Consider the following 22,054-nt stretch of genomic DNA (forward strand, 5'->3'; position numbering starts at 1 on the left):
GAGGTGTCTGTGACTTCATCATTTCATGCAGGAGCTAAACTAAATCCTCAGCACCTAGATCAAGTCTTGACAGGTGAAGGCTGTCAGCTCACCTTGGGCTGAAACTGCTGAAGGGAAAAACTGATAAATTTTGGGGGGCTACACCCTTTAACCTTGCTAATATGAAACTTGGGGTATTTCTTTCTATTTGATCAGGAAAAACCAAAAATTAATATCTGTTGCCAAACAAGACTGACAATTTTGTTGCTGTTTAAAAATTCAGAAATTGTTAGTTGTTTTGAAGGACGTAAGACTCAGATGTCTTAATTGTGGACTTGTTTTTAACATGAATTCTCTCAGTCATCACTCTTAGCCCTGAGAAGAACATGTGTACAGGAAGAAATATTCATTTTTCTACCTATTTGTATTACAGTAGTAAAATAATTTTAGGTAAACAGAACACTCAGATGTGAACACATGTACATCTGAATTTTTTTTTCCAATGAAGAGAAAGGATGAAGGAATGGGGAAAAAAATGTCCCAAAGTCCTTATTTTCCCAAAGTAGGAATTTCTATATCAAAATTAGTAGTCTTGGCTCACAGATGCCCATGACTTTGCTAAGGAAAAAAAAAAACAACCCAAAAAAACCCCCAAAGCCCACCAGAAAAAAAAAAAAAAAAAAAGAGAAGAAAAAAAAAAAACCCTGAAAGGGTAGTTGGCAGCAATGGTTAAAAATACATTAGAGAAATATTGAAGGAGCTTCAAGGTTCCAAACAAGGATAAATGATAAAACAATAATGCCATGATGTCTGGCAAAAATACACTGGCTGCAATAATTTCTGTGTCTTAAAAGCTTTCAAGGTATTACAAGGATGTAGGACTGCAATTTTGACTGAAGATCACTTGATATTTTTTTTTATACATGTGGCCAGCTTCAAGACTGAGGCCTAAATTAATTGATATCTTTGCAGCCTTAAGTTGGTCATGAAACAGATACCAAGCTTCTCTAGTTTTATGTGAAGTAAAATTAGAAATGTTGAGTTTCACATAGTGGTTTTTTAATTGTCACGGATTTGGTTTACTACTGTTTTAAAAATAAACTTAGACCTAGCTTCTCTAATGACTGAGTTGAAACTGTAACATTTACGTCATATCTGAGTGTGGTACATTCATAAAAATGAAAAAACAGTGTTAGAAAACTAAAGCTAGCAAGAGCAACATCAGTCCTTCAAAAAAGTGCGTATGATTTTAACAAGCCAGTGATGCTTGGATCATCCCCAGACAACAAGGTATATTTGTTTGAAATTTCCTAAAGATGTGAAAGCAAAAAATAGCTATTTTCAGACTTAAAAGGAAGAGTTGAAGTTTCTGTGATAATATTTGTTAAAATTGTAGGCAAATGTTTGTCTATGATGTCTTTGATGCAGTGATTTTACATAGATTCTTTCTATTTGTTTTTCTATCTGTTATATCTGCTACCCAGGAACTTCAGGTAAGAATGCTACTTGAACTCAGATGTGCCAGCATATGTTATGCCTTCTTGCAAATTTATATTGTAGAATAACATCATAGTTTTGCTGTTGCCTCCCCCCTTCAGTATGTGTGTGTAGGTGAGTGTATGTGTGTGTGCTTGCAATTTTGACAGGTGCTTCATTTTTTGTCTTGTATTAGAAATACTTTGGAGGTCATTTTCAAACATTCTGCTTCATTTTAAGTTTGTTTTTGACATGTTCGACAGTCTTCACAAATTTTAAAAGATCTTAATTCTAGTATCAGTGTTTTTCAAACTGAGCCCTTTTCCTTGTGATATCTTTGTGCATGATGAATGTGTAGAAACTTGATTATCTATAGAGTTTGGGCCATTTGTTATTAGGGGCTAATTATATATAATTTCTACCTTTTCTGTTGTGGCACATTGTCTCCTGTTAGCATCTTCCTAAAGCTGGTGTCTGAGACCTCTTAAGACAGTTTACTTTATTGCTATGAGAATCAATTTAATTGAATAAATTAATTAATTAATTTCTACAGCCTAAATTAATACAGCTGTATGGTCCTACCGACTTTGCTGGATCATTTACCCTGTGAGGAAAACTGAAAAGACACATCAGTCATTGCCAGTTTGGGACCTAAATTTTAAGTTTGTCAATGCACAGAGAGAACTGAAACAATAGAGAATGTAATGAATTGTACAAATAATACAGAAATCAGCAACCACAGAATTTTGCATATCTGTTTCTGATAGTTTGTATATCAGTTAATATGCAAACACAACCCCCAAAAATCTTTGTGTCAAAATGCCTGTGCTGTAAGAGATACATCCATATGGAAATAGTGCCTTGCTATGTACTTCCATAAGGCTTCTGCCTATGCCCTACAATATTTGAGTGCTTCCATTAACTTTGCATACTTTGTCAACACAGTAAGGATGAAAATTTGTGTGAAAGAGGTTTTGCATGATTCTGACTGCCTCTGTGGAGGAGCTTTACTGCTCTCCCCCACACAGGACTACTTTCCTTTCTGTCTCTCCTTTCCCCTGGGCTTGGAGTAGTAAGTTTGAAGTAGCTGCAAGGGCACATCTGCTCCTTCACCAAAGGGTGGTGACTTTAGGAAGTTCTGTGTGGTACGTGCTCCCTGCTGGCCAGACACACTTAGAATGTGATTGTTTTCCTCTGACTTGATGTGCACCACTGGTGACTTTTCTGATGGGAGATGGCTTTGCTCCTGCTGTAGATAAAAATGAACAGCCTCTCAAATACATCTTTGCTCTTTCTTGTTAACTGTGGAAGAAAGATTGCTAAATAGACTACAAAAACATCTCCATTTTCATAGGCATGTGCTGACCTCTTGTTTAAATTCAGTATGGTTCTGGGTGCCCCTGTAGCAAAATTACACTAATCCAAATGCTATGGATATTTGCGTTGTAGCGTTTCATCCCTTTCACCCTCTTCCCTCACTTTTAATTCACTACCCCCTCTAACTGCATGCCCTGGAAGTGTCCCTTTTATTTTTCTTCTTTTTGCTGGCTTCCTTCTTTAAGGAATTGCAAAATAAAACTGCAACAGGAAATATTCCCATAGACATGGGCTGCTAAATTTACTGATGGCTTTACAAGGCATCCTGAGGATAAGGGTGTGATGACAGTCATCTTTGCTTGCTTGCTTATTTATGTCATTTTGTCATTTGTTAGTTCAGTAATTGATGTGTTTGTGGAGGATGTCTAATTGCTGCATGTGTCCTCCAGCATTTGAGGGGGAGGATGGACAACCAAAGAATTTGTTAAAATAAATAGCTTGGAACTGAACAGTCATTTTTTATGATTTAAAGAGTCTGACTCCTTTAGTCAGATGTGTTCTGTTCTTTTTCCACATAAAACTACCATGTAATACCAGTCCCAGGATGAAAACACAGGGTTCTTCCAATAATGTGTCAGGCTTCATAAAAATTTCATCTTAATTTTCTCTTCATTATAGTGCATTCCTTAGTTATAAATGTTCTTGTGAATTGCAAGGGTTGTCTTTTTCCTTAAAAATATTGTTTCTGTTTTCATCATATTTGTTCATGAAATGGTGAGCTTAATGTCATGAAACCGAACTTTCCCTCCTATTCAAATTCCACAGTCCATTGCATTAAATGGTAATGATGCAAAATAAGATCAATTTGTGCAAGTGTGTTGATTGTTAAGGAGGTAAGATTGCAATTTAATTCATTGCACATTATGTAGTTTGGTCCCCATTCAGTAAATGTCTGAGTAGTCCCAAAGGAGCATCACTCAAGTGTTTAAAATCACAACTCTGCTTAAGGGGCCTTACTGAACTGAGACCTCTTTCTCAATCACTGCACTGATCATAATTTTGATCCAAATAAAGCCAGGAAATAATCATAATCAGTTATTCGACAATAATATTGTTTCTTAGACAGAACTATTTTTTTTTCAAATTAATATTTAAGTATCACTGTCAGCTTGAATTTTCACCTACTGACTTGCTTGTTTAAGAGCATTGCAACTTACAGTCTTGTTTAAAACAGGCAGCCCTGAACCTTAAAAGGAAACATTTTTCTCTATAAATTTCCTTCCCATGTTGATGCAGAATTGAGGGCTTTCACCTAGGCAAAGTACTCAAAACTGCCTCTGAATACTTCTGGGGAAACCTTTCTTGCTGTGTAAGGCCCCTTTTGCCTCTGGAGGTCCATGGCAGGAGCTGCTGTGGATGTGGTCCTGGATTTGCCAGAGAGGAGCCTGGCTAGACTTGGAAGGGAGCGAGAGATTATTGCAGTCAGGGGAAAGGCATACAGTCCACTGGAAAATATATACAGTAAATAATGGAAAAGAGGTGGAAAACTAATGGTCATTTTTATACATGAAAGAAATCAAGTGATCTTTTTATCAGTTCAGCAGCCTAACCATTAAGCAAATGGTTACACTATTTGCTTAATGCACTCAGCTTTATGTAACTGTGTGTGGGATCAGAACTGGAGGTCTGATGAATATAAAATGTTTGGTCCATTTGACTGTGTCCTTTTTAAAATGTGAGATCACAGGCAATGCTTATCAGGCTATTCCCAAAATATAGTTTCAAATAATTAAAGTAGATTCAATAATAAACAATATGAGCCTAGAATAAAAGTTTAAAAGATGTGCTACTTAAGGTGTTACATTTTTTGTGTAAAGCAAGGGTTTGTTCAAATCTACTCACCATTATGGTTATATATATAAAGCAAAGAATCTAAAATCTTTAACATAAGTTTTGCAATTGAACCATTGGTATGATCTGTGCTTCTAATACTTTCAAACATTAAAAAATCCTTTAAAATAGCTTTCAGACTTTTCCTTTGCGATCACTGCTCTACTGGTATCGAGGAGTGTGTATATGTGGACTTACCAAAACAAATTCCTAAATTAGCAAATGCATGAAAAATATCTAATACTGAAAGGACTGAGTGTTCATTTAACTGCCATTTCCATGCTTCTGCTCTTATCTCCAGGTGAACAAGCCAGATAATGCTTATTTCCAGTTTTTACTATATTTTTACATAAAAATATTTCTGGAGCTGACTTTAGCATATGATTAGTTTTATACCAAGCAGGCTGACCCTCTGTCTGATTTCAGGGTGAGAGTATGGACAACTTCAACTGGGGAGTGCGCAGACGCTCCCTGGACAGCCTGGACAAGTGTGACATGCAGCTGATGGAAGAGAACCAGCTCTCAGGGAGCACACCCAGCCTGAACAAAATGAACCATGAGGACTCAGATGAGTCATCAGAGGAGGAGGATCTGACCACCAGCCAAATCTTGGAGAACTCAGACCTAGTAAGTTGCAGACTTGAAATGTAGGAAAAGATAGGGTGGTGGGTTTAAATAAGCTGAGCTTTTCGTTTCCTCTGCCCAGGTGCAATCTATTGAGCTGAAATAGGTGCGTGCATTTTCCCTTATTTGCAAAGGTAAATAAACAGGAATTCTAACACAAGGTTTGAAACACAGGAATCATCAGATCTTATTATTTGCCCTTTTTTTACTATGGGACAATTTTTGACAGTTGGCCAATAGTAAATATTTCTGATGTATTTAATGTTTAAAGAAATAGAACAAGACTCAAGGTTTAGAAAATATAAACAGTTTCAGATTTTCATTGCTCACTTCTGTGATGCTTTTAATAAAAAATTTATGACAGAAATATTGAAAGGATTCTGTCTATATACAAACTAAGAGAGCCACTGTCACTGCACTGTAAGACACTCTCTGCTTTGCATGTTCATGAAAGCAGCATGTGTTAGGGTACCTGTATACTCAGTTCTTTTGTGTTTTTGTTGTCTTTTAAACAGATTATAAATCTTTCCCCATCTGAGGATGCAAATCACATTGACTCACTTTCTACATCATGTGAAACAAACTCGGCAGACCCTCATCATTTTAACATGGGAACATCCAGCTTTGATGTGTCTTTACCTGGTATGAATAATCTCCAGGTGTCTGAAGGACCCAAGGTGAATACATTTTTTTCTTTCTTTTCCAGCTGGACTGTATTTTATGTAACACTGTTACAATTTCTTTTGCTTACAGTTCATAAAGAGTTTGATCTGTGAAATAAGTACATTCTGGCTTCCTCTGGCTAGTGGCATACTACAATTCATTCATGCACTACTTCATTTGCTACCATTTCCTTTCTACTTATACTTTCTTCATTAAGAGATTTTATTTATTGGTTCTTAAATATGTTGCACTACATATGCACCAAAATAGTATAAGTTCATCAGAAGACAAGTTCATGAACTTGTCATGAACAAGCTACAGTTTCAAGGAAATATTCTTTTGTTCTTCATGCTGAATTTAAGAACAATATGCCAGCTCATGTGGTGGGTGTATGGGTGTATTCTCTGAAATATTTTTGTATGTGGGGCCCTATTGTACAGTTGTGTGCCCTGGATTCAGTACTTGCCTTTTGGCAGACATGCAGAAATTTTAAATTCATGACCACAATATTAAACCATCCTGGGGGTGGGGAGGTAGGATTTGCAAGGATACAACAACCATATTCAGTAGATTGTATTTCAGAGAACTGTATCAGAAGAAGACGACAAAGCAAGGTTGGTAAATCATTATCAGTATGGGGATGGTTTCTTTAATTTTCTGTTCGACAGTACTTGCTCATGAGAGATGAGGTGAACCTACTCCTTTCAGTGTCTCTCCAGAAATATAATCTGGTTTGGGGCAGGCTGTGTGAATTAGTGACTTGATGATACTGTTGGCTTCTGTTAGTAAAGCTTCTCTGTCATGTCTAAATTGGGTGACTTCTACAGAAAAATCAGTGTATGAGACTGGGGCAGAGGAAGAATATATCTTCTGTAATCGTTGCCTTTCCTTCTTGCCCTTGTCCCCTCCAAATGCAGCCACACAAAAATTTGATACTGCTAGCACTGCATGTTTCAGAAGGAATGGAAACTTCTGCAGAAGAGGTCACAGAAAAGGAGGTTGGAATTGGGCTGAATATTGAACAAATTGTTTGTGTCAGAAACCACTGCAGTAGGAAGAAAGGACAGGAGGAGGGAAGTGTTTGTAAGGATAGGAAAGGAGGAGAACCTCTCCAAACAGTGGCTGTGAAGAAGGTAAACTCATTATCATTTGCCAAAACAACTGTTGCTAGACAAGTAACCACATAACAACCATAAACAGCAGAAGCTGGCAGAATTTCAGCTCAGGAAGCAGCAGTCAGAACAGACATATTTGCAGGTGGGAACTGCAGCTGATCTCATGCACCCAGCTGCAGTAGCTGTTGGTGTGTACTGAAAGAAAGAACTGAAAATCACAGCTTAGGAGTTCAGTGTATGTCTGGGAGTTTGGAATCTTGACTTTCATAATCTCTTTAATGTCCCATGTGCCAATATTCATCAAAAATGAAAAGCTTTGGAATAAGTAAGCGAAGAATGTAAAATCAGAGCAATTTATTGTGGAATTGACAGGCAAATTCAGCTAGTCCTGGTAGAGATTTGTTGTTGGTGTAAAATATAGCTCAGGTTACAACTGTCAAAAAGATGATTGAATTGGTCAGTACAGAATGCCCTGTTGGAGGGGTTTTTGCCTCAAAAGTATTTCCTCCCAGTGTGTTTTTACTCAAAATAATTTGGAGTCAATGTAAAGAAGAAGTTATCCAGTTTTTAGTCAGAAAACCTGAAACTTACACCTAAATAATTTTTACTTAATTTCATAACAAAATCTGAGCTCTTTACTGTTTCTCTTTTCCTCTGAATTCTTCTTTTGATAGAACTGATGAGGTGTCATCAATGCAAAGGAAATTTTTTTTTTTACTTCTTGAGCAATTTACAAAATATTTAGTTGTTGCTTCATAAGCAAAGCCAAAAATATTTCAACCTTTAAATAGATACAGCAATTGAGAGAAACAGACTGATTATGTAGCCTCTTCCTAGATGTTCCAATGCCAAAATCCACATATTATTGTTAACAGCGCTGAATTAGTTAAACTTACTTTCTATTAAAGATAGTGGGATAATTCTATGAGGATTAAAAAAATTCAGATGATGCTATATTATGTATTTTTCCAGTTACCTAAACTCACATATTTCTGGAAGTGTACTGCAATCCTCCATTAATATCCAAAGTTCACTTTTCTATTTTGCTTTTGGGGCATAATTTTAGACTCTAGTGGATGGGAGGTGTTTGCTCCCTCTTCCTTCCTCCCTTGCTCTATCCCATCAAAATGTGTTTTCCTCCTACACACTCTGTCATTGCAGTGAAGAAAACGCAGTGTTTCTTTCAGGCTAATATTTAATATATGAAACTGGTTACTACTAATTATTTATTGAATAAGCAGGAAACATTTACACTTTTTACCAAATGCTTTGGTTCCTATTCTACTAATTCAGCCATATAGCTTGCATTTCTCTTTTCAAGATGGTTTGGGCTCTGATTCATTTAATTCACCCCGCACTCAGGAATATTCTTACCTCTTTTGCTTAGAAAACAAAGCAAACCAAAAGATTATTCTACTTAATTTTTGATCCTGTCCCCTCTGTTGCAAGTCTTGTTTAATTTTTACAAACACAAATCCCCATAATTAATCTGTAGGATCCAAACAGACTTGATAAACTGCAGGGGGCCACTTTTCTCATTTGATTCCACTTGCTGGCAAGATTTCCCTCCCTATTCATTGCCAGCACATGTATGTGCATGCACATGGGCATATGTACACAAAGGTTTGAGCAACCCACTGCAGTCATCCCTACAGGATGTGCTTTGGATGCTTTGGATGAAACAGACAAAAGCCAAAAGATTAAAGCTGAAACAAAACTTGTTCAGACTAAAAATGCAAGATGAATTGGAACGTTTCAAAAAGAAATCATGACCTTTAGGTGCTGATAGATGAAAAAGGAAGGAAATTTAGCATAATCCTTTAAATGGCCTGTTAGAATGCTTGGATTCCTCTTGAATGGAAATGACATGCTAAAAATTAATTCCCAGTTCTAAACATGCAAAGAGTCTTCCAGACAGTAATTGTTTCAAATATATTCTGAGAGGCTTTAATACAGTCTTGGACACTATAAAGTGTTAAGAGACAAGGACAGACTGACAGTAACAACAACCCTATTGTTTTTCTGAAAAATTACTTCCTTACTCTGTTGCCACATGCATTGGAATCTGAAATTCTTTGCTAGACAAGTTGAAAAAATGCGTAAAATAATATTTATCCAAGACAGGAAGTTGAGCAAATAGAGTATTTTTGAAGAAGTGTAAGATGATTAATGTCATTTATAATCTGTGGCTTTATATCTGTGCAGTTTAACATGCAGTCAGGTGGGTTTTTTCAGTAAATGCTTTCTATTTATTAGAGGAATTAACTTACTAATTTGCTGTTTTCTAAGACATCATCCTTCACTCCCCTAGGCTGAAGCCGTACCTGAAGAACAAGATATAGCAGTCCATGAGGATGACCTTTCAGGATCTACAAATGAACTCCCAGGAGCATTTGAATGCAGTGATAGCCTTAGTCTGGATATGACAGAAACTGAAGAGAAAGCTGACAGGCTGGAACAATTTGCTCTTGCTAGGTATTTTGATGCACTATTATTTAAAAAGTTCTTTTACAATGTACAACAAAATGATTGCAAGGTAGTAGTTAATGGAATAGTTTTTTTAGCCACAAGAGTTATAAAATTCTCATGAGTTTGGAGCAGTGAGAAGACAATGCCCTAATTATCTGCATAATTATCACACAACTGGAAAAAAAAAGCAAAACAAAACCAAGCTTTTCATTCTAGGAAAAATAAGATACAATATTTACGTACATCTATGCAGCTAGGAATGATGTACATAATATGCTTAATTAAAATAAAAAGGAGGATTTAAAAGATTTGCAGATATTACTTAGTTAACTGTTCAACAGATCAGATGTGTATTCATCCTTCTGATTTCTCATGAAAGAAAGTCTCAGTATTTTTAGAAATCCCAGCTATATGCTCTTAAGGCTGCTTGTGAGTGTGGCTGGACCCCAGTATATATTATAAAAAGGCTTTAAGATTTTTTTTTTTTACATGCCATCTGGAGCTCTCTCAGATTTTGGATGCTGAGTTAGACTGCAGTTAGCCTGGGGAGGTGGAAGGAGAGAGAGCTTTATTCTCCTGTGAAGTTTCAGCCTTCTTCTGTGAAATGGTTGTACAAGAAAATTCAAGTGTTCTGGGATGGAGGAAGATAGATGATAACAGCCTGAAGATAGGGAATCTGATTTGGAGGTTTTTCTCATTGTAGCCAACATCTTGTCAACCTTTGAAAGTAATTTGAAAATTCATGAATATTTTTAGGAAGGTGTTGTAATTGGTCCTGTGATTTTATCTCTCTGCTATAGTGTATTTTATCTGCCACCTTCTTGGTATTCTCCTTTCATCACCTTTTTTTCTGTTTCCTCCTTCAGTTTTGGAGATGTTGATCGAAATGCCTCCCCTCCTCCCTCGCCATTTTTTTCCGCCATCCTTGCTGCATTTCAGCCAGCAGCATGCGATGATGCAGAAGAAGCCTGGCGCAGTCATATCAACCAGCTCATGTGTGACTCTGATGGCTCCTGTGCAGTTTATACATTTCATGTGTTCTCTTCCCTGTTTAAGGTGAGAAAATAAGTTTAAGATGCAAAATCATAATTTTTGTGGGTGGCAATTAGTGTTTCTTGATAGCAGTCCCAGTAATGAACTACTAGGTGTATAACCCTTGTCATTTTGCATACTGCAGAATTACTGCTGTACTACATTTTCGTTTTCAGTATTGTCTTCTGTGACCAGTTTTGTCATGAAAATACCATCATACTTGCAGGTTTGGAGATCATATTGCAAAATTCAGAGTGTTTTTTCAGAATTATAGAGTGTTCTCTTCAGTACTTTACAAACTGCAGGAACAGTAACTGCAAGAGACATGGAAATAACCTTTTTAATCTTAAACTATTGTTAATCTATTCTTTTATCTCAAACTCTTGAAATCTGAGCATGTCCATGTAAATGCCAGCATAAGTCAATGGTTTGTACCTACTCATCTGAATAGAAATACCCAGCTGCCATGGTGTAATATAAATTCCAGAGACTGAAGACTAGAAATATGTTTCTCCTTTCTAAAATTGTATGCTTGCAAAGATAAGAATCTTGCAAAAAGATAAGAAAGAGTCACATATACAAGTTGTTCTAAGAAATTATTGCCTGGTGTTACCTGTAATTAGTTTTAAAGCCTTTTTTAATTGTTTCTCCTGCAGCTGCAGGATGTTTAGCATGCTCCAACATAAACAGCTCTAGTGAAAGCAGTAGCCAGGTAACTTTCTGCAGAGTTTAAGTATCTGTGATCTCAGAGTACACAATGTTTTATTATCAGGGGTACCCTGCTAATAAACACACAGTTTCAAGATCTTTCAGTGCATCTAAGACTAACTTGATATGAAAGAAGCAATCTATAGTAAGAATCTCTTCATCATGCTTCCTCTGTGCTCCACTGGAGTTGAATGTCTTACCTGCCTGTACATTGTCCTCCATTAAACATTATCCCACTCTAAATATGGGTGTCTTATAGACATTCTTTTAAACATTGATAAATAACCATTTGGAAGAAAAAAACACAAACCCCAGTGCTGACTTGAGTGTTAACCCTGTGTTTATTCATGATGTCAGCTTTTCTGTCTTAACCTCAGTCCTAGAGGTTAATAGCTTTGTATGAGTGCTTAGAGACTTATTCGTCCTTGATTCTCCTCTTTGAAGAGGTGAAAAGGAACAGGTGCCATGGTCTGGAAGATTAAATAAATAATGCAGTGTAATGAAAGACCTAAACAATACTTGTAAAATGCCTGTTTGAGTCCAAATCCTAGTAATTTACACGTTTCATTTGCTGTTGTGCATGCCTTGTATTCAGAAGATACCCTACTCATTTTCTTCAGGTGATACTGGAGGAGAAAGAAAAAGGTGTTAATAATATCAACAAGTCACAATTCTTAGCTGGAGTTACTGCCATATTTTTATTGTATGAAAATAACTTTGTTCTTCTTTTCAGTGTTAAAACATAGTAGTATTATTTCCCCTTATTTTTTCATAAGATCTCAGCTTGTCTGGAATTGTATTTTTTTTGCATTATTAAACTTCAGTATTCATCTGCCAACTTTGACTTTTGACCCTCATTAACAGGAAATTTCAGAAACAAGTCCTGTATGTGCTAAGCTTGCAATGCAAAGTACTGCCAAAATACTTGACTGTGAAACAAAATCCTTGTTTGGAGGAGCTTGTCAACTAAATACTTGCTGAAGTGAAAGAAGTGCATTTTCCAGGGCACCTACATTTCAATCCAGTGTCAAGTTAATGGTATCTTGGATGTTTGCCCACAACACACTAAACTTGTTTAAAATTCCTGACATTATTGAAGTACTTTTCCTGTAAATGAGTCAGAAGTCAGAGATCTCTGGATTATCTTTACTGCTGCCTCTTTGTATTCCCTCAAATTAAATGTCTTTCAGCAGACAAGACAGCTGCAAAACAAGTAGATTTCAGATCTAGCAAGTACATTCCACAATCAAGCCCTTTTGTTATGTAAAGTCCTCTTCCCAGGAGAGGAAATCTGAGGTTAAGAAGAAAACTTTCTGAGAATATTTTTTAATATTTACATGGACACAAAGCACAGTGACTATATGCAGGTATATATTTATTCACAATATGCTGACAGCTGCCATTACTATTCACAATAATCCCATTTTATAAAATATATACTGCATTCAGGCCTTGCTTGATAGATTTCAGCCCTTGTAGTCTGTACCCAGAAGGACATAGCTGAGATGAGAATTTCTTATAGAACTGTTAGTCCATGTAATCACAAAATAAATATATTTAGTGAAGTATTATACATAGCAAAGTACAGTCTCTCACTGTTTCACTCTTAATAATTTAAAACACTCTTCGAGACCGTTATCATCTTAGCTTTAGATTGATTGTTGCTTTTATGGATAGCTGAAAAGGAAAGGAGTAGAGGAAGAATATCTGTTACTTTTTCTATAATCTGTCTCCTTCACTGTCTCAGATTTACAAACTCAGTTGTTGTTCCCCAGGATGGCATTGCAGCAACTAAACAGGTTACCCAAAGCCTCAAGGAAGCTCTGACCTTAGAGATTTTAAGACTCAGCTAGTTAAAAGCAAGTCTGACACAATCTGGGGTCAGCAATAGTCCCACTTGGAGTTAAAGGTTTTATCAGATGTTCTCCAGAGGTCCTTTTCAACCAGTGTGTCTTGGATTCTCTTTCATAATCTATCGTTTTAAATTTCCTTCCACTTCTTTGTTCTCAGCTAGGTCTTTTCTGTTGTTTAAGATCAAATCTAGATCTCTTTGCTTTGCCAGGAGAGTTACTAGCAACAGTTTCACGAAGACTTGGCTGAATCTTTCTTTCCAGAAGACATCACAGTAGTAAATCTCCAGTTTTTACCAACACCTATGATTCAGATGATTCTGCTAGTTGCTCATAAAAATAGTAATTTATCTGGTTTGGTGGTAATTAGTGATAACCCTTGCCTCTAAGAGACTCAGTGCAGCAGAGAATCTGTACCATGTTCTGGGTGAGGTGTGTAGCACTTTGTTTCTGTGTTGAAGCAAGATGGTGGAAACAGCAAGACCAGTATCAGTCTGCCTGGTTCTAACTGTGCTCAGGTGGGCAGTTGAGATGCTTTGGAGAGAGATTCACAAATAAGTAGTTATGAAATTGATAGGTACAGGAACTCTGTCCATTTTAGAAATCATTGGTCGTGTATAGCCTACAGTGTGAGGGCCTATTTAGCAGTTAAAAAAAATCATTCAATCCAACAACTTCCATTATCAATAAAGTCTGAATTCACTCACCTGATTTTAGGTACTTAACTCCCATGCACCAGTGCAGCAGCAGTAACAGGCAATACTTGTATGTCTATCATCCACACTGGCATTTGGGAAGTGCTTCTCTCCAGTGAGGCATACTTATGGTGCAGGTCCTAACCTACATTCCTCAGAGAAATGTCTTTGGTAACTTGGAATTAATCATATAAAAATGTTGCAAACATTTATTTTTAAAAATATTCTCATGTTGTTCCTAACTGCTGAGCACTAGGCCTTAGTGAGATATATTTGGGCAGTGAAAGCTGATGGGTATTTATCAAAATCATTGTTTCAGTCAATGCAAGTTTATTATATTATTTTTATTCATTATCCACTTTATATATTAATAACTGAAAAGCACTAGAATGTTTCTGGAAGACTAGACTGGGTTAGGACTCAAAACATTAAAAAAATCTGCTGAGAAGAATAATTCCCGGATGCAGTGCAATATTTCTGGAATCTTCCCAAGCAGCAGTAAAGTTTTAGTAAAAAGGTTCTTTCCACAGGGGAAAACAAAAGGTTTTTTCTGATTTTTCCATGCTGCTGTTTGGCCTTAGTATGTCCATTATATTATGTGATTAGCCACTTGACAGGAATATTAACAAAACAATGCCCGGAATGGGCAGAAAAAGTAGTGTGCTGATCAGCTCTGTTAACCCTATAGAGACAAGAAAAAAAAGCTACCTGTGGTTAAAAGGCTTATAAAGATTGATTTGTCTTTACAGGAAAGAATGTCTTTCAGTAGTAGGTTATGATGAACTCTGTAATTAGTTTCACAGCTGCCCAGCTGTACACTGTCTCCAGCACAATAACTCTTACTCAGTATCCTAGCGCAGACATTCAGCTCTCCATGGGGAGATGGTCTCCTTTGCACTTTGTTATGCAAAGAGAAACAACCATCCCATTTGTTTACAAAGGAAAGAAGCTCGTACTTGAGGAAATAATGTAATAAACTGTATTTTGCTTTCCAGAATATTCAGAAAAGATTCTGCTTCCTAACCTGTGATGCAGCTAGTTACTTGGGAGACAACTTGAGAGGAATAGGCTCCAAGTTTGTGAGGTCTTCTCAGATGTTAACATCATGTTCAGAATGTCCCACCCTCTTTGTAGATGCAGAAACAGTGAGTATATTCCTTTCAAAAGGCACATATTTCATTGCTATGTGTTATTTTACTGGCTGTTTAACTTTTGAGCAACTCCTGAACACATATGCCAAAAAGGAATTGTCCTCCTATCTTACATTTCTCTTGTTGGGAACCATATTTCCATTCATTTTCTGTATTATTTTATTAAGTAAGTAGTGACAGATGGGCAATATAAAATCATAGACCCATGGAATAGTTATGATGTGTTGAACCTGTGTGCCAAACCCCAACATAAAACAGATGCCTGCTGGACCTAGTCGGCTCCATAAATGAAAAAGAAGCAGCTATTTTTTACATAGTTCTGCATGAAAGATGGTAATACGTGTAATGATTTCATTTGAGTCAACTGTGACATGAGGATGATGCTGGCTGAACATGAGCCTGCTGTGCCCAGGTGGCCGAGAAGGCCAATGGCATCCTGGCTTGTGTCAGCAGTAGTGTGGCCAGCAGGAGCAGGGCAGGCATTGTGCCCTCTACTCGGCACTGGTGAGGCCATGCCTCAAATTCTGTGCTCAGTTCTGGGCCCCTCACTGCAAGAAGGACATTGAGGGGCTGGAGTGTGACCAGAGAAGGGCAACGGAGCTCGGGAAGGATCTGGAGCACAAGTCCTGTGAGGAGAAGCTGAGGGAGATGGGGGTGTTTTGCCTGGAGAAAAGGAGGCTCAGAGGAGACCTTATTGCTCCCTATACCTGCCTGAAAGGAGGGTGTAGCCAGGGTGGTGGGCAGCCTTTTCTCCCTGGCAACCAGCAACCAGACAAGAGGGAATGGCATCAGGTTGTGCCAGAGGAGGTTCAGGTTAGGTGTTAGGAAAAGTTCCTTTACTGAAACAGTGTTAAGTATTGAAACAGGATGCCCAGGGAAGCAGTAGAGTCATTGTCCCTGGAAGTGTTTAAAAACAAGATGATGTGGTAGTTTTTGATATGCTTTAGTTGGCATGATGGTATTTGTCAAAGGTTCTGAGACTTGATCTTGGAAGTCTTTTTCAACCTCAATTAGTCTATAATTCTATAAAAATATGTATTAGGGAATTAATGAGATGGCCCTTCCCATTGTCTTCATTCTGGCTCATGTTTATCCAGCAGCATCAGGACAGTGTGACATCCCACAGTGAAGTCTAGAGGTAGAAACTGGCCAAGTGTAGTCTTGAGCCCACTGCTGTGACCATGGAAGAGCTGTGCCTTACATCATCAGAGAGCTGTGGAGAGAAACTGGTTAAGGTTTATGTATTGTTCATTTTAGAGAAGTACTCTGCTAAGTCATTAAACACAGAACACACTTTCAATTCCACGTTATCATAAGTGCAACTTTTGCTGTTTGACTTTTCAGTGTAGTATCCTCATTATGTAGATTTTTGCACAAATGTAAATATTTTTCAGTATTAGTATATGTAAATCTAGGTATTCTTTTGCAATATCTTTCCTATACTGTCTACCAGTATTTCCATTCTTTTATAGTGACATTTACAGACCCTTTGATTTCATTTCTCCAGCTGCTCTCTTGTGGCCTTCTTGAAAAGCTGAAGTTCAGTGTTCTAGAGCTGCAGGAGTACCTGGATACATACAACAACAGGAAAGAGGCAACACTCTCGGTATGCTCAATTATGCTCTTGGCTTGTCTGTATATTTAGGCTATGTCAGGAAACTGTACATCCACTCACTTCTGTTTAAACTAACATTCAGTAGAAAAACATGTTTCAGATACTGGATTCATTGAATGTTTCTTCCTGGACATATGAACCAGAACTAAAAAGTAGCTATTTTATCCCTCAATATTAGAAATAACAGTATCTTTAATATCCCCGGTCTCTCTCCTATTTATTCATTAATAATTTTCTTAATTCATGCCATTGAAATACTAGTAGAAATCAAGACTACACTTTTTAAATTACAGTCAAAGCAAATTGTCATCGTCTGTGGTAATAAAAAAATGCAATTGCAAATTCTTATTTACATGATGTGCTGTGAAACTAAAATACAGCTTGTCTTTCTTTGAATCAAACCATAGATCTTATTAATATTTTCTTTCATTTCTTTCTGAAAATAGTGGCTTGCAAACTGCAAAGCAACGTTTGCTGGGGGCTCACGAGATGGAGTTATTACTTGCCAGCCAGGGGACTCCGAAGAGAAGGTAATGAATGGCCAGTAATATTTCTCTCCCATAAAGTGAAATATGTGTGATATGCCTTGTTCTTAAACCCACAAGAGCCTGCTGTACTTCCTCCTTGATTCTCTGCTGGGCTTGGGCACGATCCAGTTTTCACACTCTAGGCTTGAAGCTATTGTTGTTGCCTCAGTCCTGGCCACAGGAAATGGGAAGTATTCACAGGAGGTACTTCTGCTGCCCTACTCTAGACAAAGAAGCAGATCTGACCCTAACCCTGTGCTCTCCCTTTTAGAAAGACATTGCAGCAGCAGTTTTCCACAGTGTCTCTGAAAATCATTCCTGCTGTACTGTCCTTCCATGTTACTCCCATTTTATCTTCATCTGTTACATTCTCCTTCTGCCCAACAAAAAAAATTGCCTGGTTGAAACACACTTAGATCAGTAGTTACAAAACAATTACTGTAAAATGGCCAGCAAAATTATTTATGCTGTAGATAACTATTTAGAACTAAGGAAATATATCTCTTTATCAATTTTTAACAAAAATTTCCTACCCAATGTACATGTATATTGATTTGTTGTTTGTGTTTCTTTATTCCAGTTCAGGAATTGTATTTTCAGATATCAATACCATCAGCAGTTAATACTGTTATTTGATATACTAAGTACAGGAAACAGATGATATCTTGGTGATACATAATGAGCTAAGGAGTGTTGTTTTATTGGGCTGTTTCCTTTTGGAAGAAAGACAGTGGAGGGATGGGAAGAAGAGGGGGCTGGACAGAATTAGCCAAAATTGGGAAGCAAGCAAACAGCATATAGAAAAAAAGTGATGTTTCCTCTTCCCATGTATTTTCACTTATAAAAGATAATTGTTACATATTCAGAACACAGACTTGCCTGTTGTAACCATTTTTTCAAATACCTTGTTTTAATCTTAAGTTGGTTTCAGTTTGTCTGCCTTCTCCTCCAAGTCACTTTATTTTCTTCTATCTTTATCTTAACCTCTCTTTCCCATCTCTATGTATTTGTCTTCTTGTCTTTGAACTCCCTTGATTTTTGTTTTTATATGTATTTTCCAAGAGTCCCAAATCCTTGACACCCCTGCAGTTTGGCTTCCTTGACCTTATTAGCAAATCTGATTTTCGAATAAATGCCCTGGCTGCAATCACCGGCGGTGGGAAAATTGTTCAATCTTCCCCCACCTAGCACTGGCACACACAAAAGTTAGTCGCTTTCCAGTGCATTTAAATGAGATATTGTCTCTTCTGTAATTGTGATGGTCTGCAAGGAGCTATCCTGAAGTAAAAAAAAACACCTGTAACACATACTGGGATGTGTGTGGGCATTCCGTCCCCTCTGATGTACAGACACCCTGAACAGTGACTTCAGACTGTGGTGTTACATACCTTGTAGACAGCTTAATTTATCCTCTTCATCTCTCTTTTGGAAATGCATAGACTGGGATGGAGAATGATACATCTTGCTGATCAACTGCATTGTTTCTTTTTTGAAAAAGTAAAGAATTGATGCTAAGGAGAAGGAATAACCTGAACTCATATCTGCTGGCCTAAACACATCTAAAAGTCAATAGATACCATGTTAGACCGGTGTGGGTTTTTCTAACTAGGTGTTTTCTGTTTTGGAATTAAATGTGTGTTCTGTGAAGCCAGGGTCGGTATTTATACTCCTTATCAGATAGACTGAAAAGAAGGTGTCTTATAGTCCCTGGTTTCTCCCCAGCATTATTCATTCAGGCCAAAATGCTTTACTCCTTGGAAGCTGACAGGATGAACATGCATATTTCTTTTCTTCCCCTACTCATTCACCTCAATTGAAGCAGCTTTTCCCAGAGGTACAATCTGTTTACTCAGTGAAAGTGTAATGGGAGGAAAAGGCCAGGGAAACTGAGGAAATGCAATTAGGAAGGGAAAAGGAAAAATTGCTCCTAGACTGGAAAGTATTTGTTTTCTTATCTTTCCTCTCCACTTCTCCCTCAAGATGAAAGGCTAAAGAATCTAATAATTGTAGAGGGGAAAGTCTGTCTTACAGTGGTAGTCACAAGGGAACCTGCCCAGACTCAAACTTGCTGAGGTTTAGTCTAGGGCCTGAAATCCTGCTGAAAATTTCTGTCAAAAAAAAAATTGTTTAGCCAAGCCCAAAACCAGAGTACTCCTGGAAAAGGTTCACAATTAATGGTAAGGAGGAAAAAGCAACAGCTTGCTCTACAAAAGGCAGAGATCTTAGATGCTTAGGACTCCTTACCTGGTAAAAAGCTTGAGGAGAAAACAAACCCCTTTACAGATGAGACAGATGTGAGACCAAATTCAGCCTTGTTACAAATACTTGTGTCACAAATGCCTCCTGATGCTGGTAACTAATTTGGCACAGTTTCTCTAATCAGATCTTATTTCAAAATAATTGCACATAATTTGTTAACTATTGTTACTATTACTGAAAATGGGCAAAGGCAAAAATTGCTTCTTCAGACATTAAAGAGGCTTGAAATAGAAATTGTCTAGGTCAGCTGCTAGAGCTAGCAACTTTTCTGAAATCAGTAAAAGCTTCAAGTGCCAGAATGTCTTTCCCCTGCCTTATCATTGCAACAAATTACATTATTTGGATGTGTGTGATTTGTAAGCTTTGATGCTACTTTGAGCAACAGAGTCTCAATGACATAGGAGGCAATTTATAGACAAAAGATAACTGCACATGCCATTGTGTCCTTCTTAGATGCTACATTTACTGGCTGCTTTAAAAATTGGGCAAATGATGCAAGTACTCTAAACATTTGGTATTTTCAGCTGCCAAAACTACACTGATTGTGTAGTGTCTATCAACTAATCTAAAACACTTCCCTTACTCTAAGAATTAAACAAGAAATTGAAAATGTGAAGGCTATGATTGTTCCACTTGCTGCTGCAGAAAAAAAGAAATATCACTTAAGCCAGTAAATAATCTCTTTTCAACTTCCAAGGAATCTTTCATTTTATGGTGAAAGAGGGAGGAAGTTACAATCATGATATTGGAGAGCAATATGGAGCTGAGCATCAGTAGCTCAGAGAAATCCAGTATCCAGTATATTCTCTTCCAGTGAAGAAGGAAGTTTTTCATGTAATGTGAAACCCCTTCCTCACCCCCTTTTTTTTGGCTTGCTCTAGTTTTGGAAGCAGTACAGAGGAGACAGTGTTTTCTGGCGAAAAAGACCATGGAATTCACTTATTTGCTGCTTCCACCTCCCTCTTCCCCCCTTCTTTAAAGTAAATTCCATGGCAAATTAGAAATTATATAAGGATTCCAGTATTTTTGAAAGTCTAAGTGAAACTTGGTGGCATGCTGAACTTCAGAGTAGCTTAAGAGAGACAACAAGATTTGAAAAAACACAAGCCAGCACACCTGTGAGTTTACTGGAACACAGTGATCTGTCTGCTCTTGTCTTCTTCTTATCTTGAATTTAGCTTTATAAAGCTTCATTTATGTGAACTGCATGGAAGCCAAGCTATAAAGGTTTTTTTATTTGAAGAGTACTAAATACAAGAAGAAACTCTTCAAGTAATGTTAAAGGAAAAAAAAATTAAACATCAAAAGAGCCTAAAGCTTAATTTGTCATGGTTTTATAGAAAAGCAGTGCAGGGTTTGGAGCAACACTTTCATATATATACCTTAATTGTAAGGCCACTGTCAAGAAAACAGACTGAAATGCTCTGTTAGGCTCCTCAAAGTTAATATTATTTCACATTTCTGTGTTTATGCCTTTGTATTGATGGCAAGGTAAATAATTTTAATAAGAATTCCATATGCTTATTAACACTGTGTGCATATGCACTGACATCAGGCTGTAACTGGGCAGATGTGGTTGTGTTTGTAACTTACAGCATTTACATGATGACTCTCTTCATGAAAAATGTAATGAGATTGTAATATTTGTAAAATAAGAAAAGCTGCATTAAGTGAACACAGAGAGCAAATGTTCTTAGCAAAGAAAAGAGGAACACTTCTGTTTCAAAGAGAGCACTTAGTCCCCTAATCTTTGAAATGCTAATGTAAGTCAATTAGAATTTTTATTATTATTGGAACAGGACTTGCACTGACATTTTAATAGCTTCAGAATTATAAACCAGTGAATCATTAGTGGTGAGAGGAAGGGATACAAGGTTCAACTTGTGGCATTGCCATGTAGTTAAACAAAATTGGCAGTTTCCACGCATTTTTTTTCTTTGTGGTAGTCATAACTTGAAAGTTATATGCAAAACATTTCCATTGTAATGTGCCAAGTAATAAGCCCAGCAGCCATAAAACTTATCCTGCCAATTTCATTAGATCTATTTGTAAAAAAAAAGAAGTATTTTAGACAAGAAAATATTTAGAAATAGCAAAGTTCAGTTTTATTCATCACTTGAAAATCATTCCTAATTTTTTTAGTACTTTGCAATATGAACTTTTCTTAATAAGAAAAAGACAAATTTAAATAAAAGTATTATTTAAGAGTTTTCTAACACTATTTTGTAAGTTCTTGAGCTGCTGGGTAGGATAAATCTAAACTAATAAATCTGAAGCTCTAACTAAGGATATTTAGACTGGAATTTATCATTAGAATTTAAGCTTGGTTTTATTAAGAATGCTGTGCATGTTGAATGTGATATTCCAACCAATTATCAGGTTGAGGCAAGCATTGCTAATACTGCTGATAAGTGATGCTATTACAGATGGGCTGTGCTTCCTATTGCATGCATTACACTGACACTATACTTTCTTTCCTTTCCTTTTCTCCTGTGCCATGCTTGCTGTGTAGCAAATGGAATCTCTTGCAGTAAGTTGAAGTTCTTTGATATTTTTTGTCCATCTGTGGATGGACTAATACACCCCAATTCTACTGTTTTACTTCTAAGCATGTTTTCTTTTTTTGTTATAATTTTCCTATACAAGACATGGTTCTAAAAGCGGTGACTAAAATAATTTACTAA

General features: G+C 37.0%; 1 protein-coding gene across 7 annotated transcripts in view; it reads left to right on the forward strand.

Annotated features, from left to right (window-relative positions):
- The window catches only part of FRY (FRY microtubule binding protein), a 225,272-nt gene that overhangs the window by 196,549 nt on the left and 6,669 nt on the right, over positions 1-22,054 (forward strand). For 6 of the 7 annotated variants that reach the window (XM_054272258.1, XM_054272257.1, XM_054272262.1 and 3 more), the window contains 8 exons: positions 5,089-5,289; positions 5,802-5,963; positions 9,376-9,539; positions 10,400-10,589; positions 14,814-14,963; positions 16,477-16,575; positions 17,031-17,114; positions 21,883-21,900. In XM_054272258.1, coding sequence (XP_054128233.1) covers positions 5,089-5,289; positions 5,802-5,963; positions 9,376-9,539; positions 10,400-10,589; positions 14,814-14,963; positions 16,477-16,575; positions 17,031-17,114; positions 21,883-21,900 — 1,068 coding nt within the window. The remainder of the gene's footprint in view (positions 1-5,088; positions 5,290-5,801; positions 5,964-9,375; positions 9,540-10,399; positions 10,590-14,813; positions 14,964-16,476; positions 16,576-17,030; positions 17,115-21,882; positions 21,901-22,054) is intronic. The other variant, XM_054272256.1, reaches the window with a different exon arrangement.

The sequence above is a fragment of the Melozone crissalis genome, unplaced genomic scaffold (genome assembly GCF_028551555.1).
Source record: "Melozone crissalis strain CALT ecotype California unplaced genomic scaffold, PUWL_Pcris_2 ptg000013l_1, whole genome shotgun sequence".
Taxonomy (NCBI): domain Eukaryota; kingdom Metazoa; phylum Chordata; class Aves; order Passeriformes; family Passerellidae; genus Melozone; species Melozone crissalis.